The sequence below is a fragment of the Haemaphysalis longicornis genome, unplaced genomic scaffold (assembly GCF_048455015.1).
Source record: "Haemaphysalis longicornis isolate Haplotype H1 unplaced genomic scaffold, Haemaphysalis longicornis Haplotype H1 scaffold_4, whole genome shotgun sequence".
Lineage (NCBI taxonomy): Eukaryota > Metazoa > Arthropoda > Arachnida > Ixodida > Ixodidae > Haemaphysalis > Haemaphysalis longicornis.
In genome coordinates, this window is record NW_027526361.1 from 166,482,136 (window position 1) to 166,508,232 (window position 26,097).

Here is a 26,097-nt window from a genome sequence, read left to right on the forward strand (position 1 = left end):
ACCCTGATACTGAGAGAGGTCCCGGAGCTCCCTGCCTGGTAAACAGACAGGGAACCCATCCGCCGGAGCTTGACCTGGGGCTCCGACGACCACCGTTTGAGGTTTGTGTCCTTCACCTTACAGCTGCTAGCCACGGTCGGTTACAGCACGAGTATGGGGGCCTGGGGGCCGAGGTGTCACCAGTACCGTCATCAAGATTACTCAAGGTGCCCCGTGAGATGCCCCCCACATCACAACCCACAGTGGGAGCAGCCCAGGGGGGATGATTAGGCGAGACTTACTATAGACTCTTCATAAAGTGTCGGTGAGGCGTTTTCAGTGCTCCCTGCCGAAGTGTTTTTTGTTACCGCGAGGATTCTGAAACAAATCAGTCAGGCATAGAGTTCTCAGTTTATAGGACTATAGCAGGGACTTTTGCAGCATTAATTAGCGTTCCCCGTCTCTTGTCATTAAAGGGGCCATGCAGACAAAACACAAGTTTGAATCATTTGAAATATTGCCTCGATAGAATCACACTGACACAACTTTTAACGTAAACTTTTAACGGCTTCAGCAATTTTTTATAGTGTGCCGCGCACCGCCGCTATGGCAGCCGTAGAACAATGCATTGATGCCTACGGATGCGTTAGATTTCAGAATGAATGCGCTATGACTACCAGAGATTTCCTCGACCCGTTAGGCCTGTATTTAAGGTCATTGTACATAGAGTTTGATGGTGCTTTGTATGTGCAAAAAGATGGCATCAGCATCGGATCCTGCATTGCTCCTGTTCTTTGCGACATCTATTTGGCGTAGGGAGACAGTGTGTTGGAGGGGAGCCTTAAGAATGTTGGTGTAGTCAGATGCTTCAGATATGTGGACGATTTCCTTGTGTGCTTGGCTTCTGGAGGCGATACTGATGACATTATCCAGAATGTGTTGGATGAGTTTAAAGCAACGCATGAGGGGTTAGATTTCCCGTTTGAATTGCCCGCAGATAATTGTCTTCAGTACTTAGATTTAAGGCTTAAATTCCAACAGAGGCACACTTGCTGGTGTTACCATACCAGGGGAGAAAAACAGCTGCTTCCTTTTGATTCTGCGCATAGTAAATTAGTAAAGCGAGGCATAGCCAGAGGTTGTCTAACGCAAGCGATAAAAAAATCGTGTTATCATGCCATGGGAGAAAGCCTTGACATCCAAACAGCCAGGCTCAGAAAAAGTGGCTATCCGGTATCTTTAATCGGTTCTGTGGCAAGAGCATAACCGTTCTTGCTACAGAACCGATTAAAGATACCGGATGTTGTTTATGGAAAAGAATCGACGGGTGACAAACCAGATAGACGTGCGGTAGTGATACCGTATATTCATGGTTTGTCCCATCGCTTGAAAAAAATAGGGGGTAGACATGACGTACAGGTAGTTTGTTCTGCGCCAGATAAGCTTGGAAGCATGTGCAATCGGGTTAATAAAGCGCTGGAGACCAAGAAAATCGGGACTAGTAGAGATAGTGGTTGTCGTGCTGCGCACTTGCGGAAGTATGTGAAGTGCTCTGTTGGCATCGTTTACAAGATCCCGCTTGCTTGCAAAAAGGCATACATAGGACAATCAGGATGTTGTGTGAACGAAAGGCTGAAGGAGCACCGTGCGCTGTGTCAGCAGACGGCTATTTCTGGCAATCTGGCACAGCACTGTGACAAGTGCAAATGCACTCCAGATTTCACAAACACGAAGGTGCTCTTCAAATCACGGGACGGGGTTACAAGGGAAATATGTGAAGCATTTTTGATGGTTTCTGGCCTCGAAGGTGAGTGCGTCAGTGCTCCCTCAGTCTCATTGCTGGAAAGAGAGATTGAGTATCTAAAGAAAAAGAATGGTTGTATGAGGTGATATGATTCGAACATGCACTCGGTGGTGATACGAGGTGGCAGGAGTATTTATATGTTGTCCTGATTATTAAAACCTTTCACAGTTGTTAGTAGCGCATCTACCGTTTCGTGTCCTTTTTTCTTGATCCTGTCGTCGTCGTGTTAAGTTCAGCGCTATTGTCACATCGTGATGAGTCTAGCATCTGTTCTGTCCGCTCTCTTCTATGGTGTTCGCGTCTTTTTTGTGCTAGGAAACATGCCTCAGTTATTCCAGTGCCAGCTTGCCCAACTTTCTGCACTAATTAGCCCAGTTCATGCCCTACCCATGCACTGTTAGAGATGAGGGGCCCTGGGGTTGCCTGGCTCGTTCAGGCCCGCAGGTCCCGGCTCAGCATGGTGTCGGACTAGATGACTGCTTAGGAGGAAACTGTACAGGAGGTCTATTCTGCATGATGACAGTCGAGACAGCAGAACAGGAATGACACAGATACATTCGTTTAAAGAGAGTTCGTATTCCCCAGATCCCTGGCTATGGAGTTTAGCTTCACACAAGTTGTCCAATCAGGTGGGCAGTGGATGACACTTGATGTACCGCCCACGACATGAGGCGGGGCTGATGCACACGGGCCACTCAGTCGATGGAAAGGGTGAATGTCCACGTCATCGATCGTGTGTTGTGCCGGCGCAAGTCTTGATTTTGGAGGCCCAATGAGAACGGAATTTCAACTCGTCTCCCAGCACGTGAACTCGAGTGACCTCTTGCTCTCGCCGACGGTTGGAAACCAAAGAGCTTCGGCACTTGAAACCGCAGCTTCCTTTCGGTGGAGCCTTCTATCATACGGGTATGAAGGAAAGAAGTGGCCCGCAGCGTCCAGCAAACCGAGGATATAGAAGCCATCACTTGAAACCGTCGCCGCAAACGGCGCGTTTCTTGCCGCCTCGTACCTCTGGGTGATTCATCCATGTACACCTTGCTAGAGAGAGCTCACGAGGAATTTTTCCCAGCCCTGCGTTGGCCGATCCTAACAGCACCAACTACAAAAAAGCAATTATTGTGCTACACTTCATTTCTGTTAAATTCACTTAGCCAATGAAGTATGCTGTATTTGTATTATTAGCGATTTCCTCATTTTTTTGTGGTTCAGCTTATTGGCAACTATGCTCCTCTTGTTTCGTTGTGCTGTTATGCTTAGTTTCAGCATGCATTCGCATACCAGCCAACCGAGGGGCCTTTAAAAATTGGGAGATTATCTGTGGCCTAGTGTCTAGCCTTTGAGATAATCAGCTTTGAGTTCAAAGCTACAATCTGCAAACCAAGCAAATTAATAATGACACTGCTGTTGACCAAGAAATTGTCCACGGTTTCTGCTGCTTCTCAGCGGCTCTGCCAAAGTCCCAGGGCTTGCTCGATCATTGCCAAAAGCGGTTTTATATCGCTTTTCCTGCCATGTGCTACGCTTGCGTTGCATGCACAAATCATGCAAAATTCGAAGCGCTCGACTTTCCAGGGTGGCACAACGCACGCAAATCCTTAAGAAAAACTGCAAGTTTTTTGTTGACTTCCACAACACCATGTTGCCAACTGCCCTATAAAAAAAGGCCCACACACTCACCGAATTAAAATGGCTCGTATACAACTTCCTGCTGATTTCGGCTGGCTTCCTAACTCACGATGGCAATTACGATGCAGCGGCGCCACGTGATGTGTTTCATTTTTTTTTTTTTTACAGCGCAGTTGGGGCACTTTTTTGGGAGTTTTACGACCGTTCCTGTACCATCAGGAGGATACGTAAAGAATCGGGAGTCTCCCGGGCAAATCGACAGAGGTGGCCGATATGTTTTGGTTATTTTGTTGCTGCCAGCGACTGTGAATTTCCCTGATAACATTGATTTATGTATGCATAATTTTTTCGATGTATGGGCCATACACGTTTGCTTTGTTCACGCATTCGCGGGCACAGACCCCATCAAGCCATTTCTGTTGGCTTTTTGTACGCACTCCTTTGTGAACACAGCTGCTACCTTTGTGAACACAGCTGCTTGTGAACACAGCATGCAAAAGTGGATATGAAGAAGACAACTGAGAGGCCGCTTAAGCTTCACTTTAAGGGCAAAGGCTTCAATGGGCCCCAATCGCATCACCTTCTCATTCACTGCTATGCGCTCGAGCTACAAAACAACCCTATTTCTCCACCGTAAGGCTTATCTCGCACTGTTTCTTCCAACATGAAGAGCAAACATCCCACTACAGCATATAAACGAACCATTAGTGCAGCAACAAGAGAGACCAGGGAATAACAGACGGAACGAGGCTGCTCGAACTCATCTAATATGTAGCAAATGAAATGCATGAACACAAAAGAAAAAAGATCACAGCCTCTTGCAAGGACAGACACAAGAAAAACTATCTAAAGCCACACTCCTCGCTGTAGATTCGTAAAACAGGCTCACGCACACCTCTCCCTGTTGATGTACAGTAGAATCTCGATGAACGAAATCGCTTAAACGGAATTGCCACGTAAACGGAACAGTTGCCTGTAAGTTGGTTGGCTTTGTATTCAGATAATGTAAAACAACTCTCAGTGATCAGCACTAAAATTTTCACGTCCTTGTGTAAACGGAACCAGAATTTTACAGTTCCAGCAGTTTCGTTCTTTTTTTTTCTTCTGCCATGTTTTTTTTTAGCCTTGTTGGCCTTGTAAGCCTCGTCTTCTTGTAGAAAGTTGTAGTTGTAGAAGGCTCCTGCAACTTCGCATCCCATGAAAAATCACTTCTTTCCACAACATTAAAGGCGAAAGTCTTCTAATGGCGCACTGAGTGAAACAGCTGGAGTCCTTAGCAGAAAAAGGGTTTCTCCGGAAACATTCCATACCATGAGGCATTCCGTGGCATAGGCCTCAACTCGGCAGTAACAAGAGGCGACTCAAGTGCTGAATAGCGCAAGGCGTACCACACCCCAAGCTTAAACTCTGCAGTAGCAAGGGGTGGTCGTGTGGGCGAGTACGCCGCATGTGAAGGGAGCGGAAGAACAAAGTCGAACGAGCGAATACACAAGCAGCGAAATTCACCATCGTGGCCAACATTCCCACTACACGGTGGCAGGAACGAACAGCAGCACAACGCGTAAGAGACAGAGTGAAGCCATCCAAAAGAGACAGCGAGGTGAAGCGTACCGAGCAGCAAGATTACAAAGCCTTTCAAATACTTGAAAGCCTTTCAAGGCATTCAAATACACATTCATGCTTTCACAGTCACAACCCATACGAAGAACTGAGGTGTTGTCAGACCTTGTGTTTACCAGCTGGGATGCGCAATTGCAACCTTTGCAATGAAGCACGCCCTTGTGGAAAGGGCGTGTCATTCGTACAACGGCCGTTTTGGCCAACGTGAACTTTCCTGTGCGTCGAAGGTACATGTCGCACATCATTTAATGCTTCTGCCCACATACTTTCTGGCGCTATTTGTGAGCACGGCGGCGAAAGGTAAAGAGGCGCTGAAAGCAATTTCACCAAGCGGTGAGCGCAACTCAATGGGAGTAAGGTATGACCTCGGAACGCGTTTATTAATATTTTTGCAAACGCGCAGCAGTACAGCTTTTGGCGAAACAGCTTTCGTGCTTTGAAACAAAAGGCAGCACAGCCTTTCAAAGTGCTGCCAGTACCCGTCAATTTTGCGGATCCGACGCACGCGACAGATGGGCCCGGCGGCGGGGTGCACTTGCGCACCCGTTGAGTTACCCTAGCACCGTCGCTAGCCACAATCTCCTCGTGCAGTTGCCCCTTCAGAACACTTGCTAGGGCTGCACTCCCACCGACCCGCGCGAATTATGTTGCATGTGCAGGCTCCCTCCCCGCATAGCAAGCACCCGAGTGCGACCAGCTGAAACGGCGAAAGCGCGCAGGCTCACCCTGTTGTGGTGGTCGACGCTGCTGATGGTGTTCCGCAGGAGATCCTTCGCTGCCCGCGTGAACATCTTGTGAGGCGACGTGGAACGCCAACGAGCGGGAGCTCAGCGCTGCGCCCCTCGGCAGCGGAGATCGGCGTGCACGCAGTCGGAACACGTACCGCGTCCCCGGTGTCGGTGGCTGCTTCGCAAGCTGCTACAACTACGCCGCAGAAGAGCGCGCTGCATGATTACCAGGCATTGACAACATGCATCGCGAAATAGTCCGCAAACGACACAAGAAAAGCCGTCGGGCACCAGCGTCGTATCACCGCTGACTCTCTCCGGGCTCCATGTTGTGACATGTGCCAGGCCAGCTATGTTCGCTCTATCGCCCCCGATTCACTGTGGTGGCGCAAGTTTCCAGATTTTTTTGCTGCCGGTGTCGATGCGTACTGCTGCTTCAAGCTGAGAAGATCTGATACCACCTCGGCATCGTCTGCTACACGAAGGCTTCTACTGCTTGCGAAAGTCGGCAAAGGGGGGAGTTCAGGTTTCACGATGCAGTATTAAAACCCGATGCTTTATGCCTATCACGCCAGAATTACCAAGCGGCGTTCACTGCGCTGCTCCCGACGCAACGCTCGCCCTGTCGGGTAAATTTACAGTCGAATTTCACAACAGAATGTACATGTCCTGAGGGGTTTCCAGTTGCCGGAGTCCACGAGTTAGAAAGAGCCTAATTTAATTTTATTTAAACCAAATCGATGGCGTAGGGCTCCTTATTCGGCTCAGTCTTATTCTGTTGTCAATATTTTTGCTACGGTCTCAGGACGAGCACGCGCCCACTCTCCTTCCTCTTCTCCATCGTCGCTGCTCTACGTACACATCACGAAATGCTGCCGTCGTGGCCGTGTTTTCTTTCCTTCGTGGTGCACGTATTGGACATCCATAAGAAAACAGTCACCATTCCTTTCTAAAGAAAGTTGAGAGAAGCGCGAAAAAAACTTTCCGACATCAAAACTGCGTTAGGTTAACCTTAAATTTGCTCAAGGTGCGTGCAATCTATTGTCAAACCTTTCAAAATACACAAATCGCACGAACGAATCCATGCGCCGATTTTTGCGCGCTGTCCACACTGTCTACAAACTATATAAATGCGTACCGATACGTGGTTTGTGAGATAAAGGAATCCGTATTGCACTCTTCATGATCTATGCGACTTATCGAGAACCGTTGCTGTTCGACGATTTTCAAGTAACCGTTTTGACACAATGGAAGCGCGGTTTCACGCACGCGCGCTGTGTCTCCGGAGATCTTATCAGGGTGTTTCGGTCTACCAACCGGTCTATGGGGAAGATCCCACTAAAATAGCCCTGATCCGTCTAGCGACGCCGATGGTTGAACGCGAAGCTAGCTTTCTCGTGATGGATTCCTTCGTTTGCCCCAGCGAGAATGCGCTACTCTGGAGATAGGCACCACTTTTCTAGAATAACCACAGTTCTACGTGAATAGTTACCTGCTGCATGGCGTATATAGCATGCTTTTTTGAGTATGTGCGCAGTTGATGTTTAACCTCAAAATGTGACGTTAGGCCTACTATCCGTTGGAACCCTTTCACAACATTGTTGGGTCATTGAGCGTTTGTACACGTATCTTCGGTGTAAATAAAGACTTCCTCATCGGCATCAACATCCTAATTAGGTCCACTGCAGGACGAAGGCATCTCCCATTGGCCTTCTTCTTACTTCGCCTTTCGACCGAGTTGTAGTCCTGTCTCTCGGTGTCCATTCTGTTTACGATATTTGAATGCCTGCAGTCTCCACCCTAAAGACGGAGTAAAGACATTAGCTTTTACGGAACCAGTTCGTTCTCGCCACAGCCGCGCACGCTGGCCGGCACGAAATAGCATAATTAACCTGGCTGCAGCAACCAGCTATAGCTAGCTGTTGGTGCAGAGTGCCCGCCTGCTGTGTGCTGTTGTGCCCAATAGTTCTAGGAATGGTTGGCAAATGTTTCGTCTCCCAAAAGAAAAACGAATTGAAGAAGTTCCACTAATTGTGAAAACTGTCAAGTGCTGAGCAGATTTGCCAAAGTGGCTGTTTCAGTACCAGCCTGGCGTAGATACCGAAAATAGCCAAGAGAGGGCGCCGTAGCCCCTGAAAAGTGCCACAGAGAGGCACTCAATTGAGGTTTTATTAATTTAGCGTAAATAATGTGCTATTAATCCACGGTTTTTTTTCTTAAGTTAATTTATTGTGTACTTATTTGCGGCCTACAACGGCAGCCTCCGTGGCTATGGTGCAGCACAAAGATCACCCCCACACTTTGCATATGAGTAATATGCATCTGTACAGTGCAATGCGATTGACATTGGCTTCGTAACGCACGGGATCCATGTTTGATCCCAACCAGAGGAAGTGGTGATCTTTACAAAGCCTCTGTTTGAGTGTGTGACGTCGCATGGCCTGATGGCGGCTAGATACTGTGACTCCAGATGAGCTCCAATGACAAACCGTCCTCCTAAAGCTCTCTTAACTTAAAACCCAACATGCATTGTGGTCATTCCTGATGAGCCTATTTTTACCAACTGCTAGAGGCACACTTGTGCCTCTAGCAGTTCACCGATTCCCATTCCAACTTCTCTAGGAGCAAACTGATGGGCTGTGTTCAGTTTCAGCATTATGCAAGACTAACTGCGGAACAAACAAAACACTAAAACAAATTATGTAAAAATATTTAGCAAAATAATTTACTCTGCGATTTCAACGTAGTTTTTGCACTGCCTCCTTTAGTTATTCATTGCGTGATGGCAACTTCAAATTGTTTTGGACAATTTATACAGCCCTTTCTTCCACAATGAAAGCACTTTAAGGGTGCAATTTCCTTTCACAATTCTCCTTGCTCAATCTGGCAATAACCGCACACTTGCAAAGTCTGTGCATGACAAACTGTCACATTTATTTAGCACTTCAGGGCAAGAACTCTGAACTGTTGCTGCTAAGAAAACGATCTGGTGAACCATCCATCGTTATTCGAAAAGAGGAGGATCTGGCCAAACTGGGAATGTTGTAATGGCCTTCCCGTACTCTCTTGTTGACTAGGTTGCCTTAGGTACAAGGGATGCCTCAACATTCAAATTTTTCTGTTGATGTTAATTTCTCAAAGCATGAAAAACGTTTTTCTCTTTTTCATTTAAATGCCAGCAGCCTCAGAAACAAAGCTGATGAGATTTACTTGTTTTTGTCTGATTTAAATTATTCCTTTGAAGTATTACCCTATGCTTCAGTGAAATCTGGTTTATGGGCAACGACGACTGCGTTTTATTTTCGGGTTATGATTGTATAACAGCTTGCCGGGCACACAAACGTGGTGGTGGTGTCGCTATATATGTCCGGTCAGACGTTCCTTATCAAGTACTTGCAGACTTCAAAATAAGCGATGACAACTTTGAGTGTATTGCGATCAGATGCTATGATGTACTCATTGCTGTGATGTACCGCCCCCCATCCGGATCAGTGAGTGATTTTTTTCCAACATTTTGGAAAACTTATTGAGGCTGCTATTGGATTAAAACTTCATATAGCCTTTATCGGCGATTTCAACATAAATGTCTGCCCACAAAACCAAACCTTTCTAACATTTGAAGAGCTGTTTGAATCATATGGTTGTCACAATGCGATTAATGTGCCAACAAGAACAACTTCGAACTCCCAAACAATCTCAGACCTCTGCATTACCAGTTTTCCCCTTGACAATATCCTATCAGGTACACTTGCATGTAGTACCAGTGATCACCTACCAATTTACTGCTTACTTTCTTCGAAGAAACCGTCAATGTCTAGGCAAAAAGTTTTGGGAAGAAGTATAACAGAACATAGCGTCAAGGCGTTTTGTTGACCGTGTCTCATGTTTGGAATGGGACGTCATACAATGTACAGATGCGAACACTTGCTATGAAACCTTTCTGTCGTATTTCCTTCCTGCTTATAACGCGTCTTTCCCACTCAAAGTATTTAAACAACGTAGAAAACAACGCGAACCATGGATTTCCGCAGTACTGTATGAACGAATAAAACACAGAAATGGGCTATTCAAAAATTTTATAAACACTAGAAGCGAGAGCGACCTACTGAAATTTAAAAAAAGAGCGAAATAAGTTGAATAACGATCTTAAAAAAGCAAAATACGATTATTACATGGAGAAATCCTCTGGAACGACAGTAGATGCACGCTTAGTTTGGAAAACCGTTCACGAAATAACGTCGAAAAGTGCAGTGACTAGACAGTTTAACTTTCAAGCGCCAGGCTTATCTGCTGCTGATGTCGCAAATTTATTTAACGATCCCTTCACAGCTGTTCGCAGCCACAACCCCACGTAGTACAGATACCGTGCGAAAAATTCATCACCTCAAATTGTTTCAACACCATATATTTGTACCCGACAGATGAGCATGAAATACTTAGTGAAATTTTGTCTCTTAAAGATGGATGTTCTTCCGGCGCAGATGAGATAAAACCGCGACTATTACAAACTGTCACTTCTATAGTGAGCATACCAGTGGTGCACTTAACTAATCTTATTCTTTCAACTGGAAATTTCCCGGATAAAATGAAACTAGCACGAGTAGTTGCTATCCCTAAAGGGGGCCCACCTGACGATTTAAACAACTATCGACTGATCTCTGTGCTCTCGATATTTGCAAAAATAGTTGAACAAATAATAAATAAAAGAATCGTCGGATTCTTGACTTCAAATACCTTAATTGTAAAGGAGTAATATAGTTTCACAAAAAATAGATTACTCGAGTCGGCTTTACTTGCTACTAAAGAAGACAAGCCGCAAACCTAGTCACCTCTATGAGTGACGTGATCCGGGAAGAAATCCACTCGCTTTGGGGACTAGTACGCCTCTCGAAGATAGCCTACGCGAGACTATCCGTGCAACAGTGAGGGAGGAGCTGCGAAATCTGCTCCCAATGCCGCCGCAACCACAAGTCGCTTCCCTTACCGGCGTCATTAGAGAAGAAGTGCAGCAAGCACTGGGAACTTCAACGACGCCAGTAGCGCCTCGTGAGCCGCAAGCCATGACCTACGCTGCTGCTGTCCATCGCCCTCGCCCGCCTGCCCCCTATCGTCCCGAGGCTCCCTACCATCGTCCCCTGTTGCCGGCAGATTTATTATGCATTTGTCCATTCTCGACTAAGTTACTGTAGCCTTGTGTGGTCCACCACAACACAGACAAACTTAAACTACCCTTTTCGTTACAAAAACGGCCGGCGCAGGCTATAGGTAACATTGAATCTTGTTGAATCTAGAAATGTGTTAAGGTGTATTGAAAGTTTTTTTGAAGTGACTTAGATCTTGTACCGGAATATGTTGTATATTTCCCTGTTAGTTTGTGCCACCTGTATTTTTTCTTTTTTTGATCATGTTCTTGTATTGTACCACCCCCACTCCTGCCTGGGCTATTCTTAGCCTGCAGTATTTTCTAAATAAATAAATAAATAAATGTTACTCCCGAGAGTTGCATGCCCTACTTCGAGGTAAATGGGATACTAAATATCAGGAAACATATATAAGTATCGGCTGTCGTTAGAAATATATAGTAAGCACCAGTGTGACAAACATAAATTTAACACTGAGTTTCATAAAACCCAAAGCCCGTATGAAGTAAGAACAAACTTAATCGCAAAACCATATTCAAGGACAGGTTATGGGGAGCAGCGATTGGCTTCTCAAATACCTGGGTTACTGAATCAGTACCCTGAGATCTTAGAGCTCTTACATACCGATGTTTCAAAACACAGTTTTAAAAAAACTATGAAAGCTCTCTTTCTTGCGGAAAATTGATTTAGCACTGTACTGTTTTGTCTGGTTTTATATCGGATGAAAACCTCCCAACTGTGTGGCCACCTTATGGTCCTTAGTGATTTCTGTTCTGGTTGACTGCTTAGTTTTTGACTTGTTGGTGTAAGTTACTTTGCTTTTGCTGTAAAACAATCCCTATTATGGTATATTATCTCCACTGTCCGAAAAATGAACTCTTTATTGCATGTATCTTTTTAAAGGGATATCTCGGTGTGTTACTGTTGTAGTGTATCAACATTTTGTGCGTAGTTGAGCAATTTGCTTTGGTTTGTCGATATTTTTTATGCTCACAGTTAGTGCACTGCATGATGGGTTGTCTCCAGTTGTTGAATGGGCGTCGTGGCCCTGTCAGGCGTTAATTCTGCCTGATAGCCACGCCACCCAAGACAAACTTGTAATGACGATTGTCTTGAATAAATGAAATGAAATGAAAATGGCAGCACAAGAAACAAAATGTATCACATAACACATGTGGATAAGAAAAGCACTTGGAAACACAAACACAGCAACTCCTTAACAAAAGCTGTGGAACTACTTAAATACACTAAGGGGGGAATTCTGTTTGGGGAACAGAATTGCAAATCTGTACGGTTCTTAGCAAAGAACTATGTCGGAATTGGTTCACACACAAAAAAAATTAATTTACAAGGATGCTCATAAGCATGGTGCATACTTGCAACTTCACTAGGCCAAACATACCTAGGTAATTGCAGTTTAATGTCGCCAAAAAAGTAGGTGTGTAAGAACACAGTACACTCAATTCTGCAGCAAGCAGCTAATGTTTTAATGTTATTTGTCATTAACTGTGACGCTGAATTATTTAACTTGTAGTAGCCAAAAAATAAACCTTTGTATGTTTTCAAACCGGCACATTTTCATTTTTAGTATATGGGTACACCCCGTGAATACGTACCTGCTTAATGTATAATTGCAGTTTAAACGTAGTTGCGAACATTTCCCCACTCAGCCCCCATTGAACCTGCCTGCTTAAGCAGTAGCCGATTGCCCATCAAATGGTAAGTGCGTACTATTTTCTCTCTTGTTCAACACACACACAAAATCGGCAAAATCTCATCTGCGCAGACATTCGATGCTCGAGCTGTGGCACGTGGACAACAGACGGCAGCAATAGTGACGTTGAAAAACAGGGTTACCGTGAAGCATTTCTTCCTCGTACAGCTGTTGTTGATTGCAGCGCACAAAAGCATGGCGTTTGAGACTAGCTTCCGGTAAGGCCACTGCGGTGGTAAGTGAAGATGACAGATTTTTTGCTGTCTACCCGCAAATAAAGCCTGTCGGAGTGTCTGTTTGAGAGCGACAAGTCGTAGCTCTTTTCCGGCCGGTACGCAGCCGCTAAATTGGCATTGGCGGTTCAGCCGTACATCGATTAGTGAGTGCCTAAATATCGTTCCCGGCCGACTATGGATTAACGTTTGACTGTACTTGATTGTGTGAGAAACCAGAATCAATGTTCCCTAGGCCACACAAATGGTGCTTGACCAAAGTAAAGTTAGTGATAACCACTTGGACTAATAGGTGCAGCCAGAAATATTTTTCGGGGGGTGTTATACGCCGCCGGCCAATAAAACTTAAAAGGAAAGACAGCCTGCGGGCAAACATCATTTTTTTCATTTATATAATTTTCTTAACTTTGTTTTTACAGCATGGACGAAAAAAAAAAAAAAAAACAACGGCCGACATAAGGAGGGGACAGAGAGAAGAATGCCCAGCTCAGAAAGTTTCAGGAGGTGTTCTGACACCGAAACAACCCCCCCTGGCTACACCCCTGGTGAGGGATAAGGTTGCTGCCAAGCCCCAAAAACTCCGTACTATAGTTCATACCACAAGCTGGGTGCAGCACTGTGGAGGCTACATTATTGTCAACAGTGCGCACACTGAGGGCGCATAACTCGCCGTGAAGGGGGTCTTGAAAGGGCATTCCCTTCTCCCCTCTCAGCAAGTGGAACCGCAGGGCCCCGGCACCTTTTGTCGCTTCCTTCACGGTGAGTAGGGCGCCCTGAGGGGGCGGGCTGTTGACAACAATGTAGCCTCCACAGTGCTGCACCTAGCTTATGGAATGAACTATAGAAAGGTCACCAGCTGTAGTTTGTGAAAAAATGAATGTCCCATTAAACTTTTACAGAACCCGTCCTATGCGGAGAGCACAGTTTTCAGACCTTTGCACTCCCAGGTAAATATTATACTACCAGTTGCAATCCAGCACATGGGGCCCCAGCGCACTTACTGTCCTTTTTTTCATTCGGCATGTTGGCAGCTGCACAGGAACTTTTACAATGCGGCAGCAGCAGCAGAGCTTCCTGATGCTCCTGCCGCACTTCACACTTGTGCTTCCCTGGCAGGAATGGCAAGACAAGGATCCCACAGAAAATGCACTGGAAGGCCCGACGCTGTGGCTGCTTATTTACGGTGATCCTAAGAGCTGGGAGCAGCCTCTGACATGGTCAGGCAACGCCACCCACTGCCCAGACACCCAGTTGTCTGCACCCTTGCCTAGAGCAATGCCTCCTGTGCTGCCACAGCTGCTGTTGGGTAGGAGGTGTCAGAGCGTGCTAGCCTTTCCCGTTCTGCTTGACGGCAGTGACGCCCGGATGCAAATCCGAATGGCTTGCGAGTGCCCAGTGCATCCTCTTGCTCCCTGTCCATCGGCCACCAGCGGCCACATCAGCCACAGCTGATGTGGCCGACATGCTCAGCTACCCCAAACCAGGAAGCAGACGCAGCGCTTAGTCTGTTCTAGACAAGCGCACAACCCAGAATTGTTGACACACTTAGCACACGTCTAGTATCACTGCTACGAGCGATGCAGCGCTCGCGCACTTGTACGCCACCGGTGTCCACACCAGATCGGCAATGCACGCACCACGCGCGGCCGGGGGTCCAAAGGCCTCAGTCGTCGTCGTCATCACTCGCCTCGGCCAAGACTTGGTCATCACGGGGCATCTGCGACGTGAACCCGTCCAGCGGCGGTTCCGTGAGGCCCAGCAGGAAGGCCCGGTGGCGCCTCCTGGCCTCGGCGTCCCCGCTGCCCGGCCGCTCAGGCGTACATGGGGGGGCGCCGGCCAGGGCTGCGGCGCCCAGGGTGGCGGACACGAAGGTGGCTTCGAGCCCCGGCACCCCGTCGAGGCTGCCGACGAGCGGCCTTCCGGGGGCGTCCAGCTGCAGCCGCGTGGTGAGGCCCTCGCAGAAGCCGAGCACCGCGCGCAGGGCGCGCAGGCAGAGCGTGAGCTCGACGGTGCCGCCGTCGTCGCAGCGCACGTCGTCCAGCTCGGCGGCCTGCACGCTGACGCTGGTGCGCACGGCCCGCTGGGAGTCGGCCGCTTCGAGGTGCGTGCACACGTCCAGTCCGCGGGGCGACAGCCGCAGCGTGACCTCGGGCACGCTGGGCGGGAAGTTTGCCAGCACGTCGGAGAGAAGCTTGGCCTGTCCGCACACGCTGCTCGCGTACGCGTCCGGCTCGAAGGAGAAGTGCAGCTCCTCGTACTCGACCAGCGGCAGCCAGAAGCGTTTGGACAGGCCGCGCCGGAAGCGCAGCACCACCAGCGCCTGGTCGCCGCACAGCTGGAACACGCACTCCTCGACACTCCGCTCGAGCGCCTGCACGGAGCGGAACGCCAGCAGGCTCGAGCGAGCGCTGAGCTTGCCGCGGTAGCCGCTCGCGGCCTCGTCTGCGGCATCGGTGCCGCTGAAGAAGCGTCGCTCGAAGCGGAAGCAGAGGTACGAGCTGCGCGAGGCGCCGAAGGCTTTCAGCGACAGCGTCTTGTCGTCGGCGATCACGTACAACTCGTCGCCTATCTTCGTCAGGGTCTGCACCGCACGCCCGAACAGCTTCACGTTTGGACCCGGAATGGTGTACTTCATGGTTTTTGCAGGCTGTCACGCCTCACTGACAGTCACTTGTCGCTCATTTGCGGTTGCATCAACACTGGCCACCAAACTGACCAAACACTACGCGCGCCATAAGAACTGAACGAGAGCCGCCTGAATTTAGAGTGTTTAGAGTGCCCGTTTAAAAATTTAATTTTCCATACAAGTGCGCGTTTGGCTCTGTGATTAGTCTACGAAAATGCCGCTGCGAGCGCCGTATACCTTTTTTTATTCGCACGTCTTGTGCGAGCATTATAAGTTTGGTTGGCACGTGGCGTACTGTCTGTACGCCACGTCACGTCTGTACGCACGTCACGTGCGAACAATTTCCATTTTCATGGAGGAAAGAAAAGTTTAGGAGGGACGAATATCCCCGCCAGCGGCCAAAATTCTTTCTACGTTTATTGGCGACAGATGCAGGCATGTTCGCCTTGTATGGACACCAGCGCACTCGTCCCTGCCGGGGAATGAACTGGCTCACGAGGCAGCCCGAGATTTCGGCAACCTTGCTGACCTCGACGGGGACATCGGGCCAACGTTCACGGGAAGCAGAGACAGGCTGGCCACGTACAAGGAGATTACGCACCACTACAGGTTGAGTCGCCTCAAGTACCCTGCACCACACTCTTCCCTCTGCAGATGGCAGTCGGTTGCGTGGAGACGAATACAGTCGGACACCTTCCCCAACCTTGTTCTCTACAACCGATATTACCCAGACACGTATTCCGACAGATGCAAGTGGTGTGCAGACAAAGCCACCCTACAACACATCATATTGGCATGCCCACAGAAACCTCGTTCACCTAATAGAGCATTAAACATCAGGACTCAGGAGCAATGGGAGGCCGCCTTGCTCAGCTCTCACCATGGAGGAAAGAAAAGGTTGCTCTCACCCCGACTTACAACCAAGGAGGTTAAAAAAAATTGCTTGCTTACAACAACTACTCGTCCAGCTGGCGGAAGATGCCGCTAGGGCCCACGGGCTCATGGCCGCCATCTAACGGGGAAGGCTAGGTGACTTCCTCCCTGTCACCCCTTTCCTTCTACCAGTTTGGGCTCAAATAAAGTTCTTTCTCTCTCTCTCTAGGAGGGAGCGTCACGTGACTATCACTATCGTGATGCCTAGTCATAGAAAATAAAAAGGAAAAACTGATGGGAGATGCCCCACCTCACGTGATAGGCGCGCGGTAGTTCTTTGCGCGTCACGCGGCCGCACGGCTGCCCGCGCTATGCTGCGTCGTTCCGTTTGGTTGCCGGGCCGTCCGGGTATTCGGGTTTCGGCGACGAGTCCCCGTCCGGGCGTTGCGCTCAGCGCTGCCTGCAACCCTAAACGCGCAGCGAGCTGATCGTGCAGGTAAAGTGTTCGGACGGGAGAGACAGACAACATCTTTATTTATTGAGCTCTGGGATCCGTCGAAGTGCGCCGCAGTCGAAGTTTCGTGTTCCGCCTCAGTGCAAAAGTGGAGATGTCAGAGTACGTTTTATTTTATTTTATACATTTATTGCGTTTTATTTTACGTTTTATTTTTTAAATGCAGAGCATTTCTTTAACTCACGATGTCACCCGGCGTTGGCGTGCCTCGGAGTCCGCAACAGCCGTTCCAGGTGCGCCCTGGTGCGCCCCACTCCTCCTCTCCCGCATCACGCTACCCTCCTCGCTCTCAACAACAGGTCCGCGCCCCTCCCCCTACACTATATAAAAAATACTTACCGGCGCCTGGTTTCGATCCCACGACCCTGCGGGCGGAACGCAAGGTACATGGTGCTCTACCCACTGCACCACAAAGCCGACACAGAATGGAAGGCTACGAACGCGCATTATATCCTTGACTCACTCAAACTACGTCAAGAAGCTGCTGATACAACGCATTCACTACCTGTGGGCGGAACGCAAGGTACATGGTGCTCTTCCCACTGCGCCACAAAACCGACACAGAATGAAAGGCTACGAACGCGCCTTATATCCTTGACTCATTCAAACTACGTCAAGAAGCTGCTGATACAACGCATTCACTACCACCAACTCCCCAAACACTAAACGTTAACGCAATACACCCACCCCCTATGCGACGCATTTACTCGAGTCCCCCTCGCGGGGAGATGGGCCCTTTTTTTATACGTTTTATTTCACAAAACACACCTCACTTCCTTGGTTCTGGTCATTTTATCTTTTCACCTCCCAGGCGTAATTTAGCGTTCGTTACCCATATACCTATCGCACGGATTGAGCAGTACTCGGACAACCAGCCCGCGTTCTGCCTGCGACGCGAGGCGGAAAATGATTTATTCTTCCCGCGCCCGCACCCAACATCAGTGGTTCTGCACCTTTTGTTTTCTAATGCACTGAAGGAGACAGCAACGCAAAACAGACGTCGTCACGACAATTGTGGCTCGTACAAGGTGCCACCATGCCGGAGCACCGATAAGGCGAATGTATGTAAATTCGAACGCGAGCGAAACCAAAGCTTTTCGCACCACCTCTCAGCTGATGGGACACTCGTTACAGCGCTATGATGTAAAGGGAAGGTGGCGCGATAACTCCCAGCAAAATTCGAAACGCAATCGTCAAAGCACACCTGGCAAACACCACGCACCCGTAGGCCGCTCCGTGCTTGTGAATGTTTACAGCGGCGCGTTCGAGCAAATCCGGTCGTGGTTCCAGAGGTAATTGTCAAATTCGGCTCGCAGCTCGTGAAGGTGCTCCCTGAGCATGGGATCTACGTATCGTGTCGCTTTGAACAGCGACAGTTCTTCCACGATACGAGGGTGGGAGCTCAACGCTGGCGAAACAAAAAAATTCCCCCGCATTTCCCCGAGGGGGAGAATGTGAAAGTGCGAATGCACGGTTGTCGGCCCGCTTGCGGCTCTTGCGCTCGGCCCCCGCAGCCCACCGCCTCGCCGCCTTCTCTTCCATCTCTTCCATCGGGTTTGTAGTATCACGTGTACACCACGCAGTTATCAAGCCGCTATAACGCCGCTGAGTCGCCAACGCACGCCGCTGACGACGTAGTTTGAATGTTAAAGATATAAGGCGCGTCAACACTGATATCACCGTCGCGTCCGTGGCTTGATCGGTAGAGCGTCGCGCTGCGGCCGCAAAGTCCGCGGATCGAAACCTGTCGCCGGATGCTGTTTCTTTATAGAGGAGCACTGCGGACGCCGACGCCGCCGGCGGTGGATGGTTTGGGGTCGCTTATAAAGTGCAACTCCCACCTCCCCTCGCGGGAATCCCTGTGTAGATGCGACGCATATATATATATAGGCGGAGCGGCGAAGGGACCGCGTTTTATAGCGCGCATAACGTTGAGGGGACTGCGTAAGCCGGTCCCAGTCGATGACGACGTTGGCGTACTTCTAAAGCGGCGTGGACTCTAGGTGTTTGAGCCAAGCGTGGATGTGGCTTCGCCGGAGAACGGCACACCGGTTATATGCGCAGCGCGCCCGAAGCAGAGGAAACCGCGGAAGAGAGAGTACTGCACATGCGCCGGCCCCAGCGCGTCTGCCGCGGCTATGACGCAACACAATCCAACACAATCCACTTTAATCCAATCCAAGCCAAGCCAATCCAAACCAATCGAATCCAATCCAATGCCCCTCGCGAGAGAGTGTTCGCTATCGGAGAGGAGAGGGGGTGAGCGGCGGAGAGCGCAGCTGGCGCGGCGAGGAGAATGGGGGAGGGGCGGACAACGCCGACGACGACGCCGGAGGGACAAGGCGAGTGAATCAGATGCTCTGCATCTAAAATCTCTTACGGCGCCTTCGGCAACGCCACTCGCCTCCACCTCCACCGGCAGCCAGCCGGAGCCACTAAATGCTAACTAACTAACTAGAAGTGGTTCAAGAGAAAAGGAAAGGAGATGCACTGGGGATATTATTGAGCCCAGCTGGGGGCTCACCTGCATACAGCCCAGTGCGGGGGGAGGGGGAGGACGGGTATATAAAGATTAGAGAGGAGTAAGGGGGTGATAGAGGGATAGGTAGGCGAGCAACAAGAGCGAGGAGCCTCGACGTGAATCTTCGTGAAGCAGCAGCAGTGGCGCGTCCAGCAGACTATCGTCTACAGGCGCTGGGCAAGTCCTGTAGCCTCCAAGTAGGCCAGCAGGAGGCGGAAGACGTCACGGCGGGTGCCGTCGGGGCCTGCTGGGTGTAGCAGGCTCTCCAGGCGCTGGTGGGGCAGCCCAAGACGCTGGAGCGAAGTCTGCAGCACTCCCCGGTGTGCCGCAAACTCTGGGCAGGAGCAAAGCAGGTGCTCCAGCGTCTCAGGCTCGGGACAGTGGGCACAGGTGGGGGAGGAGCGGCGGCCTTGGCGGAGCAGTCGGGCTGCCACGTCACAGCAATTTAGCCGCAGACGGAGCACCAGGCTATCGCGGGCCTGAGAGTGGTGCATCTTCCATAATGCATTGCGCGGGAGGAGCCCGAGGAGAGGAAAATGCGGCGTCACAGGAGGTTGGCCTGCCAAAGCTGGGCCGCCTGACGTCATGCTCCCTCCTAACATTTTTCTTCCTCCATGTTCATTTCTAGCTCGAGCTGCTCGAGGGAGAGGTGGCGTCAGCGCGCTTGCGCCGCTGCTGGGAAAGCGCATGGCCTCCGCTATCACCCCGAGCGCGTTTTGCTCCGGCCGTCGCAATCGGGACGCTCTGTCCGGCCAACAACAGATCGAGGTCATGACGTCACAGCCAAAAGCCACGTGAGAAAGACATTTTCGTCACTTCCTTGACCTGGGGCTTTTTTTAAATGCAGAGCATTTCAGTAACTCACGATGTCACCCGCGTTGGCGTCCGTGGTCCGCGTCCGCATCGCTCCCCCTACACTATATAAATACTTGCCGGCGCCAGGTTTCGATCCTACGACTCTGCGGGCGGAACGCAAGGTGCACGGTACTCTACCAACTGAGCCACAAAGCCGACACAGAACGGAAGGTTACGAACGTGCCTTATATCCTTGACTCATTCAACCGTCGGCCAGAGGTGCGCCCTCTCCCCCGCGTCCTCCTCGCCTTCTCTCCGCTCACAACGCCCTCTCTCGCCGCGTTCGGTTCGGGCGCACAACAGGTGGGGACGTGCGCAACACCCTCTCTCGCCGCGTTAGGATCGCGCGCAAGAACAGGTGGGGCGCTCGCATCGCGCTCTCTCGCCGCGGTCGGTTCGCGCTTAAACGACATATGTCGTTCGCGCGCGATGCGGTCGCTAACATCTGTGGCGTGATCGTGACGTCAGCATCACGCGTTCGCGTGGTGGCGATTTCGGCGCTATAACACTCTCTCGCGAGGGACGCTCTCTCCGGCAAACAACAGATCGAGGTCGTGACGACACAGCCAAAAGTCACGTGATAAAGACATTTTCGTCACTTCCTGGGCCGTGAACCTTTTTTTTGTTGTAGGTAGGCAGGCAGGCAGGCAGACAGGTAGGCCGGCAGGCAGGCAGGTAGGTAGGCAAGCAGGCACGCAGGCAGGCAGGCAGGTAGGTAGGTAGGTACTCAGGTAGGCAGGCAGGCAGGCAGGCAGGCAAGCAAGCATGCAGAAGACAGGCAGGCACTCAGGCAGGCAGGCAGGTAGGTAGGTAGGTAGGTATGCAGGTAGGCAGGTAGGTAGGTAGGTAAGGTGTTTTTTTGTCACTATTGCGCAAGTACGCCCAACTGCAGCGGTAGGTTCGTTTTGGCGTTTGTTTGATGATAGAGTTTCTGTCAACGTAGCCGTCACTTCCTTTAGTTTCACCCAAGGCTTCAGCCAAAGCATGCGAAGGCGATTGCCAAAGGCATTGTGTGTGTGCGCTACGGCCGCTTCGTTGTTTGTGTGTTTTTTTATATTATTATTATTGTTATTGCGTCATTTTGCCCCTGGGAATTTGTTCTGTGCCCGAGTTGGTTTCTTTCAATATAGATGATACCCGCGTGATATGTTGAAGTGTATCGTCGAAGTCTCCCTCGGCGTCGTGTTCTGCTTCTTTGAGCCAGCTCACGAATGAAGCCGTCACCTTGAGCCCTCGCAGGTGAAACGGCGACAACACGACGACACCGATCTTTTCCCTGAAGAATCTAGGACGAAGTGTGACACCACTAGTTGTGCGCGCCCATATCCTACAAGTATACAAGTCACGTTGCCGTCAGCAACAACATGGAGCGAAAGAGTTCACCAAGCGAGGATATGCCGTGCTGTGATGCAGCGAATTCAGTGATGTGGAAATGATTGTGTGCATTGGGGTGCCAAGCTGGACGTACCACATTCGGCTTATTATTTCGGCGACAGGTAAATGCGCAAATGAGACGTGGACGAGTTCACTGTGTTCTGGTATATCTACGAATTCCACTGTGACAGAGAGAGAGAGAAAACCTTTAATGAAAGCTGAAGGGGTCAGTCCCACTAACGGACAATTTGTTCTATGGTAAAGGCGAGATTAGCCAAGCCATTGCACTTAGCTTGCTATCGCCCTTGATGTCTGCGCTCTTGGTGGCTGAGTGCGATGCTTGCACGGGCAGCAATTTTTGCAGGCAGCTGTATGATGCGGGCTTCCAAATACAAGTGCCTCACATACTATTTTACATTGCCTAACTGGTGAAAAGAGCAAACTTTAACTCGTAAATCAGTGGGAAGCTGAAGGCATGCAAAGTTTGATAACTGCACCTCGCAGGCAGCCAGTGGTGATCAGTCTTTCTTATATGCACCTCCTGCAGCTGTAACTGCCCTACCTGGCCTAATTGCACCTAATGACGGTAGAGGACGAGAATATTAACAGATAAGCCATTTGCAGTGTCGTGGTTTTTTTTTTTCAATGTTTATTGAAATGTAGAAAAAACACCCAGGGGTCTCTTGCTAGTGCATCAGACCCCCCTAGGGGTAGCAATAAGTTAAGGTTCACGACGGGTATGGGTGGGAAATAGCAAGGGAAAAATAGTGGGTCGGGATATGAAATGCAGGAGAGTGTCCCACACTGTCTTCGCTAAATTAGGTAGGTAGGATGGACGCAGGGGATCATTTAACGAATTCGGTTGTAAGTTAGCGGGAAGGGTGTCTAGGAAAACCTGTCTTTCAGTTTGAAATTGAGGGCATGTCCGAATAATGTGTTCAGTGGTGTCCGGAATTTCACAGGGGATACACATGCCTTGATTAGGTGACGAATTGTTGTCGTTTTGCAGGGGAAAGGTTGGTAACTGTCATTAACTGTCTGAGGCGGACTTGTTGAGAGCGAGAATACGACTTGGGAATGAGAGTGTGGTTGACCAGGGAGGTGAGAAAGTCTTTCCGTTGTTGTTTGATGGCGGTCCGGTGCTCGTCAGGGTCATAATCGCAGTCCGAAGGCGTCCAGCTGGCTTGGGGCACGGTTGTGAACAATGCACGTGCCGTCAAATGGGCCGCCTCATTTCCGGGGATTCCGGCATGGCCGGGCACCCACGTGATGGTGACGTCGATGTTCTGTTGATGAAGGATGCTCTTGAGTTCTTGGATCTTCTTAACTCGTAGGCTGTATGATAGTTGATGGCGACATTCCAGGAAAGCTTCCCGACTATCTATGTGATTGTGTATGAGTTTGTACATGGAAAAAGATGATATGTTATGAACAATGTGACGAAGTGAGAGGATGATACTTTCTAGTTCTGCCCCTTTAATGGTGGTATCTGGTGGCAAGGAATGACCGCTATTGAAGTTAAATGCCGGTATATGCCACGCCGAAGTTGTGCTGGATTCTGTTTTAGATGCGTCAGTGTAGATGCTGAGTGTATTAGGGTGGCAAGACCGATTCTGGTGTTGTTTTGCAGATTTTCGCCTGTTTTGTGGTTGGGGATGGTTAATGATAGGGTGGTCCATGGTTCTGATGTGTTGGCTATGTCTGGCAGCTGCGAGGTATTGTGGATAGTGGCTTCAAGTCCTCCAGGACTGCCGTGATCGTATAGCGGTTAGTACCTTGCGTTGTGTCATGGTATTTTATTGTCTCTCTGTTTCCTTAGTGCAGGAACACACTCAGCTCAGCATCGTCACAAACTTTATAAGAGCAAAGCGAAGTTCATCCAGCTGTGAGTGGTCATAGCGCTTATTTTTATGGCAAGCCTTCCCTGACCAAAACACCTTTTCCCATGGCGTTTTACACCCATGAATACTATTTCTGAGACCCACTTTGGGTTGCCCATAGAAGCAGTCATTCCACTGAGAGGGTTGCCCATAGAAGCGGCCATTCCACTGAGAGAAGGACGAGTCATTTATGCGAGCCTTCCCCATCGAGATGTCAATAGTCACCTGCACTCATGCTATTGTCACTCCAATTGTCTTTGAACTCTCAACTGTGCATTGTGCTGTCAAAAATGCTCAACGCAGGAACACAGGTGTACACTAGCTCAATCAGCGCAGTAAAGCACTGGACAGGAAGATGCTTCGAGTCTTCCACGAGGTCACTATTCAATATTTCCATCCGCTGATTGCAAAGACTCAGCCTGAATGTTTCTAACCACTTTGCCAACCACATTTTCCCCTCGCCATACTAGACTCTTTGCCAAATTACTGCCTTCAGGTCCTTCTGCTTTCTTAAGACTCAAAAATCTCTGCCCCCAAAGTTGCCAATGCATCTGCTCCCTTCTTTGCACTGTTTCCGAGAGGAAGTTTCTCTCTAAAGGCATCTAGTTGGAGTGACCCTCACACTTTTTGGACCTGGACACATGTAATACTCTGTCCACTGAAATCCACATACATGAGTCACTAAGTCATAAATTTTCATGTCTTTGCACATTGGTAGCAGGTATAGGTTCTAAAGAGTGGACTCTGGTGGTATGTTTTGGGGCAACACGTTACGTAAAATGGACTCGGCAAGCCTAAAAAGGCATTTTTAGGGCAACAAAAAGACAATATAGGCACGAATCTAAAAATAAGCCCTTATAGGCACAATCAACAGTTGATTAAATTTCAATTCCTGTAGTTTGTGCTTATTTGTTGAATAAACTTTACAGGGACTCCAGGAAAAAAAAATGGGCATTTTGCCTAATGTTTCGATCTCTAGTTATATTTTGTATATCAGGGCATGAGCTGTGTCACAAATGTTATGTGCGTGTGCATGACTGTTTTGTGTGCTGGAATTTGCTTTTTTTACTGATGTGCACATGGTTTTTATATGTACAGGATTGTACTTTAGCAGTAATACTTTGTTGCACCTGTTCCTGTCATCCTCCTCTGCCTCGTGTAAAAATTTTGCCTGTATATTAGAGCACAGCACGGGCCTGATTTTAAGGCCCGAGCCCGACCCGAGCCCGCTTTGTGAAGCCCGGGACCGTAAGGCCGAGCCCGGGCCTGGGCATTCATAAGTGAGGCTAGCCCGGGCCCCGTTTCAAGCCCAGGCCCGGCCTGGGCCCGTCGTCTCAATCCCAGGCCTGGCCCCGTCATCTCAAGCCCTTGCCCAGCCCGGGCACGGTCTTTTTTTTTTTTTGTGTGTGTGTGTGTGTGTGTGTGTGCGTGCGTGTGCGTGCGTGCGCGCATCTAGTTTGTAAAAGCACGCCCTGAATTGTAACGCAAAAAATAAGATTTTAAAAGTACACGTAGTTTAGCTAGCACCGTCTGCAGTTCACGCCACATGGGCGTAATAATAGCTCGTATTCTTCCACGAGAGACACCATCACCTTTGATGACCAGACTCTTGACAACTTCATGTGGTTGTTTCGCTTACAAGTTGGTATTAATGAAATTTCTTGCTCTCCATTTGAATCCACGAGTATGTGCGTGCGTTGAAATATTTTCCCTGGAGTGGTTGTTAAGCGGTGGCGCTTCTCTAGCACGCGAGTTTGATTTCCAGCCGCGGCAGCCGCATTTAGATTGGTTCGACATCTAAAACACACGTACATAGACATAGGTGCACAGCTACAGGGTGGCTTAATTAATTCCTTCCCCGCTAGGGCATTCCTTGTAACCGTATCTTTGATATGCTATACACCAAAATATAAAATCTTGATGCAGCACATGAAATGTCATTAAAGCTAGAGTATAGTGACTATCAGCCCTAGCAAAACACGTTTTTAAAATAATATGTACAACTAACATCAAGAAGCGCGTAAAAGTATATTCAGAATATTCAATTTTATGCTCTTTTCTACACTTCATGTTGGAACTATTAACGGCCGGGCCTATGAATTCAAGCCCGAACCTGGCCCGTGGCGTCGAGCCTGAGCCCGGCCCGTGCAGTGCTCTACTGTATATATGCGAATGTATCTTACCAATAAATCCTAGTTGGAAATAGCACTTGTTCATGTCATCCTTCTTTGAATCTCATCCAAATTTTGCACTTTACACGTGTGAAGTCGCCCAAAAGTTTACATCGGTCAGTTACATGAGAGATCCAGAACACCACGCACTAAAAGTCTGCATGGCTTCACCTGTAAGCTTCAAGTGATACCAACTAGGCATCCAGAGTTAACATCTATAGAGAAAAAGTGAGTAGTATAATGCACAAAAGAAATTGGAAAAGATACGAGGCTGTTTGGGCACAACTTTTTATTGCAATCGAACATTCTGAAAAAAAAAAGCGTCGGTGTTGGGTGCAACAGGGCCTCGGAACACATTGGCTTTAATGTTTGTTTCAGTAAAGTTTTTTCTGAGCCGACATCACGAGCACAGAGTTAGGTAACACCACTGTATCTATA

At 49.2% G+C, this 26,097-nt stretch overlaps 2 protein-coding genes across 2 annotated transcripts in view; both read right to left on the bottom strand.

Annotated features, from left to right (window-relative positions):
* Positions 1-6,136, bottom strand: part of LOC144179494 (uncharacterized) — a 49,308-nt gene extending 43,172 nt beyond the window's left edge. Inside the window, exon 1 of the mRNA XM_077707868.1 lies at positions 5,755-6,136. Within this exon, the coding sequence (XP_077563994.1) occupies positions 5,755-5,820 (66 nt within the window). The 5' untranslated portion in view covers positions 5,821-6,136. The remainder of the gene's footprint in view (positions 1-5,754) is intronic.
* A 2,952-nt stretch (positions 6,137-9,088) lies between these two features.
* On the bottom strand, positions 9,089-15,740 carry Rad9 (cell cycle checkpoint control protein Rad9). Its single transcript, XM_077707867.1, has one exon. The coding sequence runs from the start codon at positions 15,478-15,480 to the stop codon at positions 14,509-14,511; it is 972 nt and encodes a 323-aa protein (XP_077563993.1). The 5' UTR covers positions 15,481-15,740; the 3' UTR covers positions 9,089-14,508.
* Positions 15,741-26,097: the final 10,357 nt, after the last annotated feature.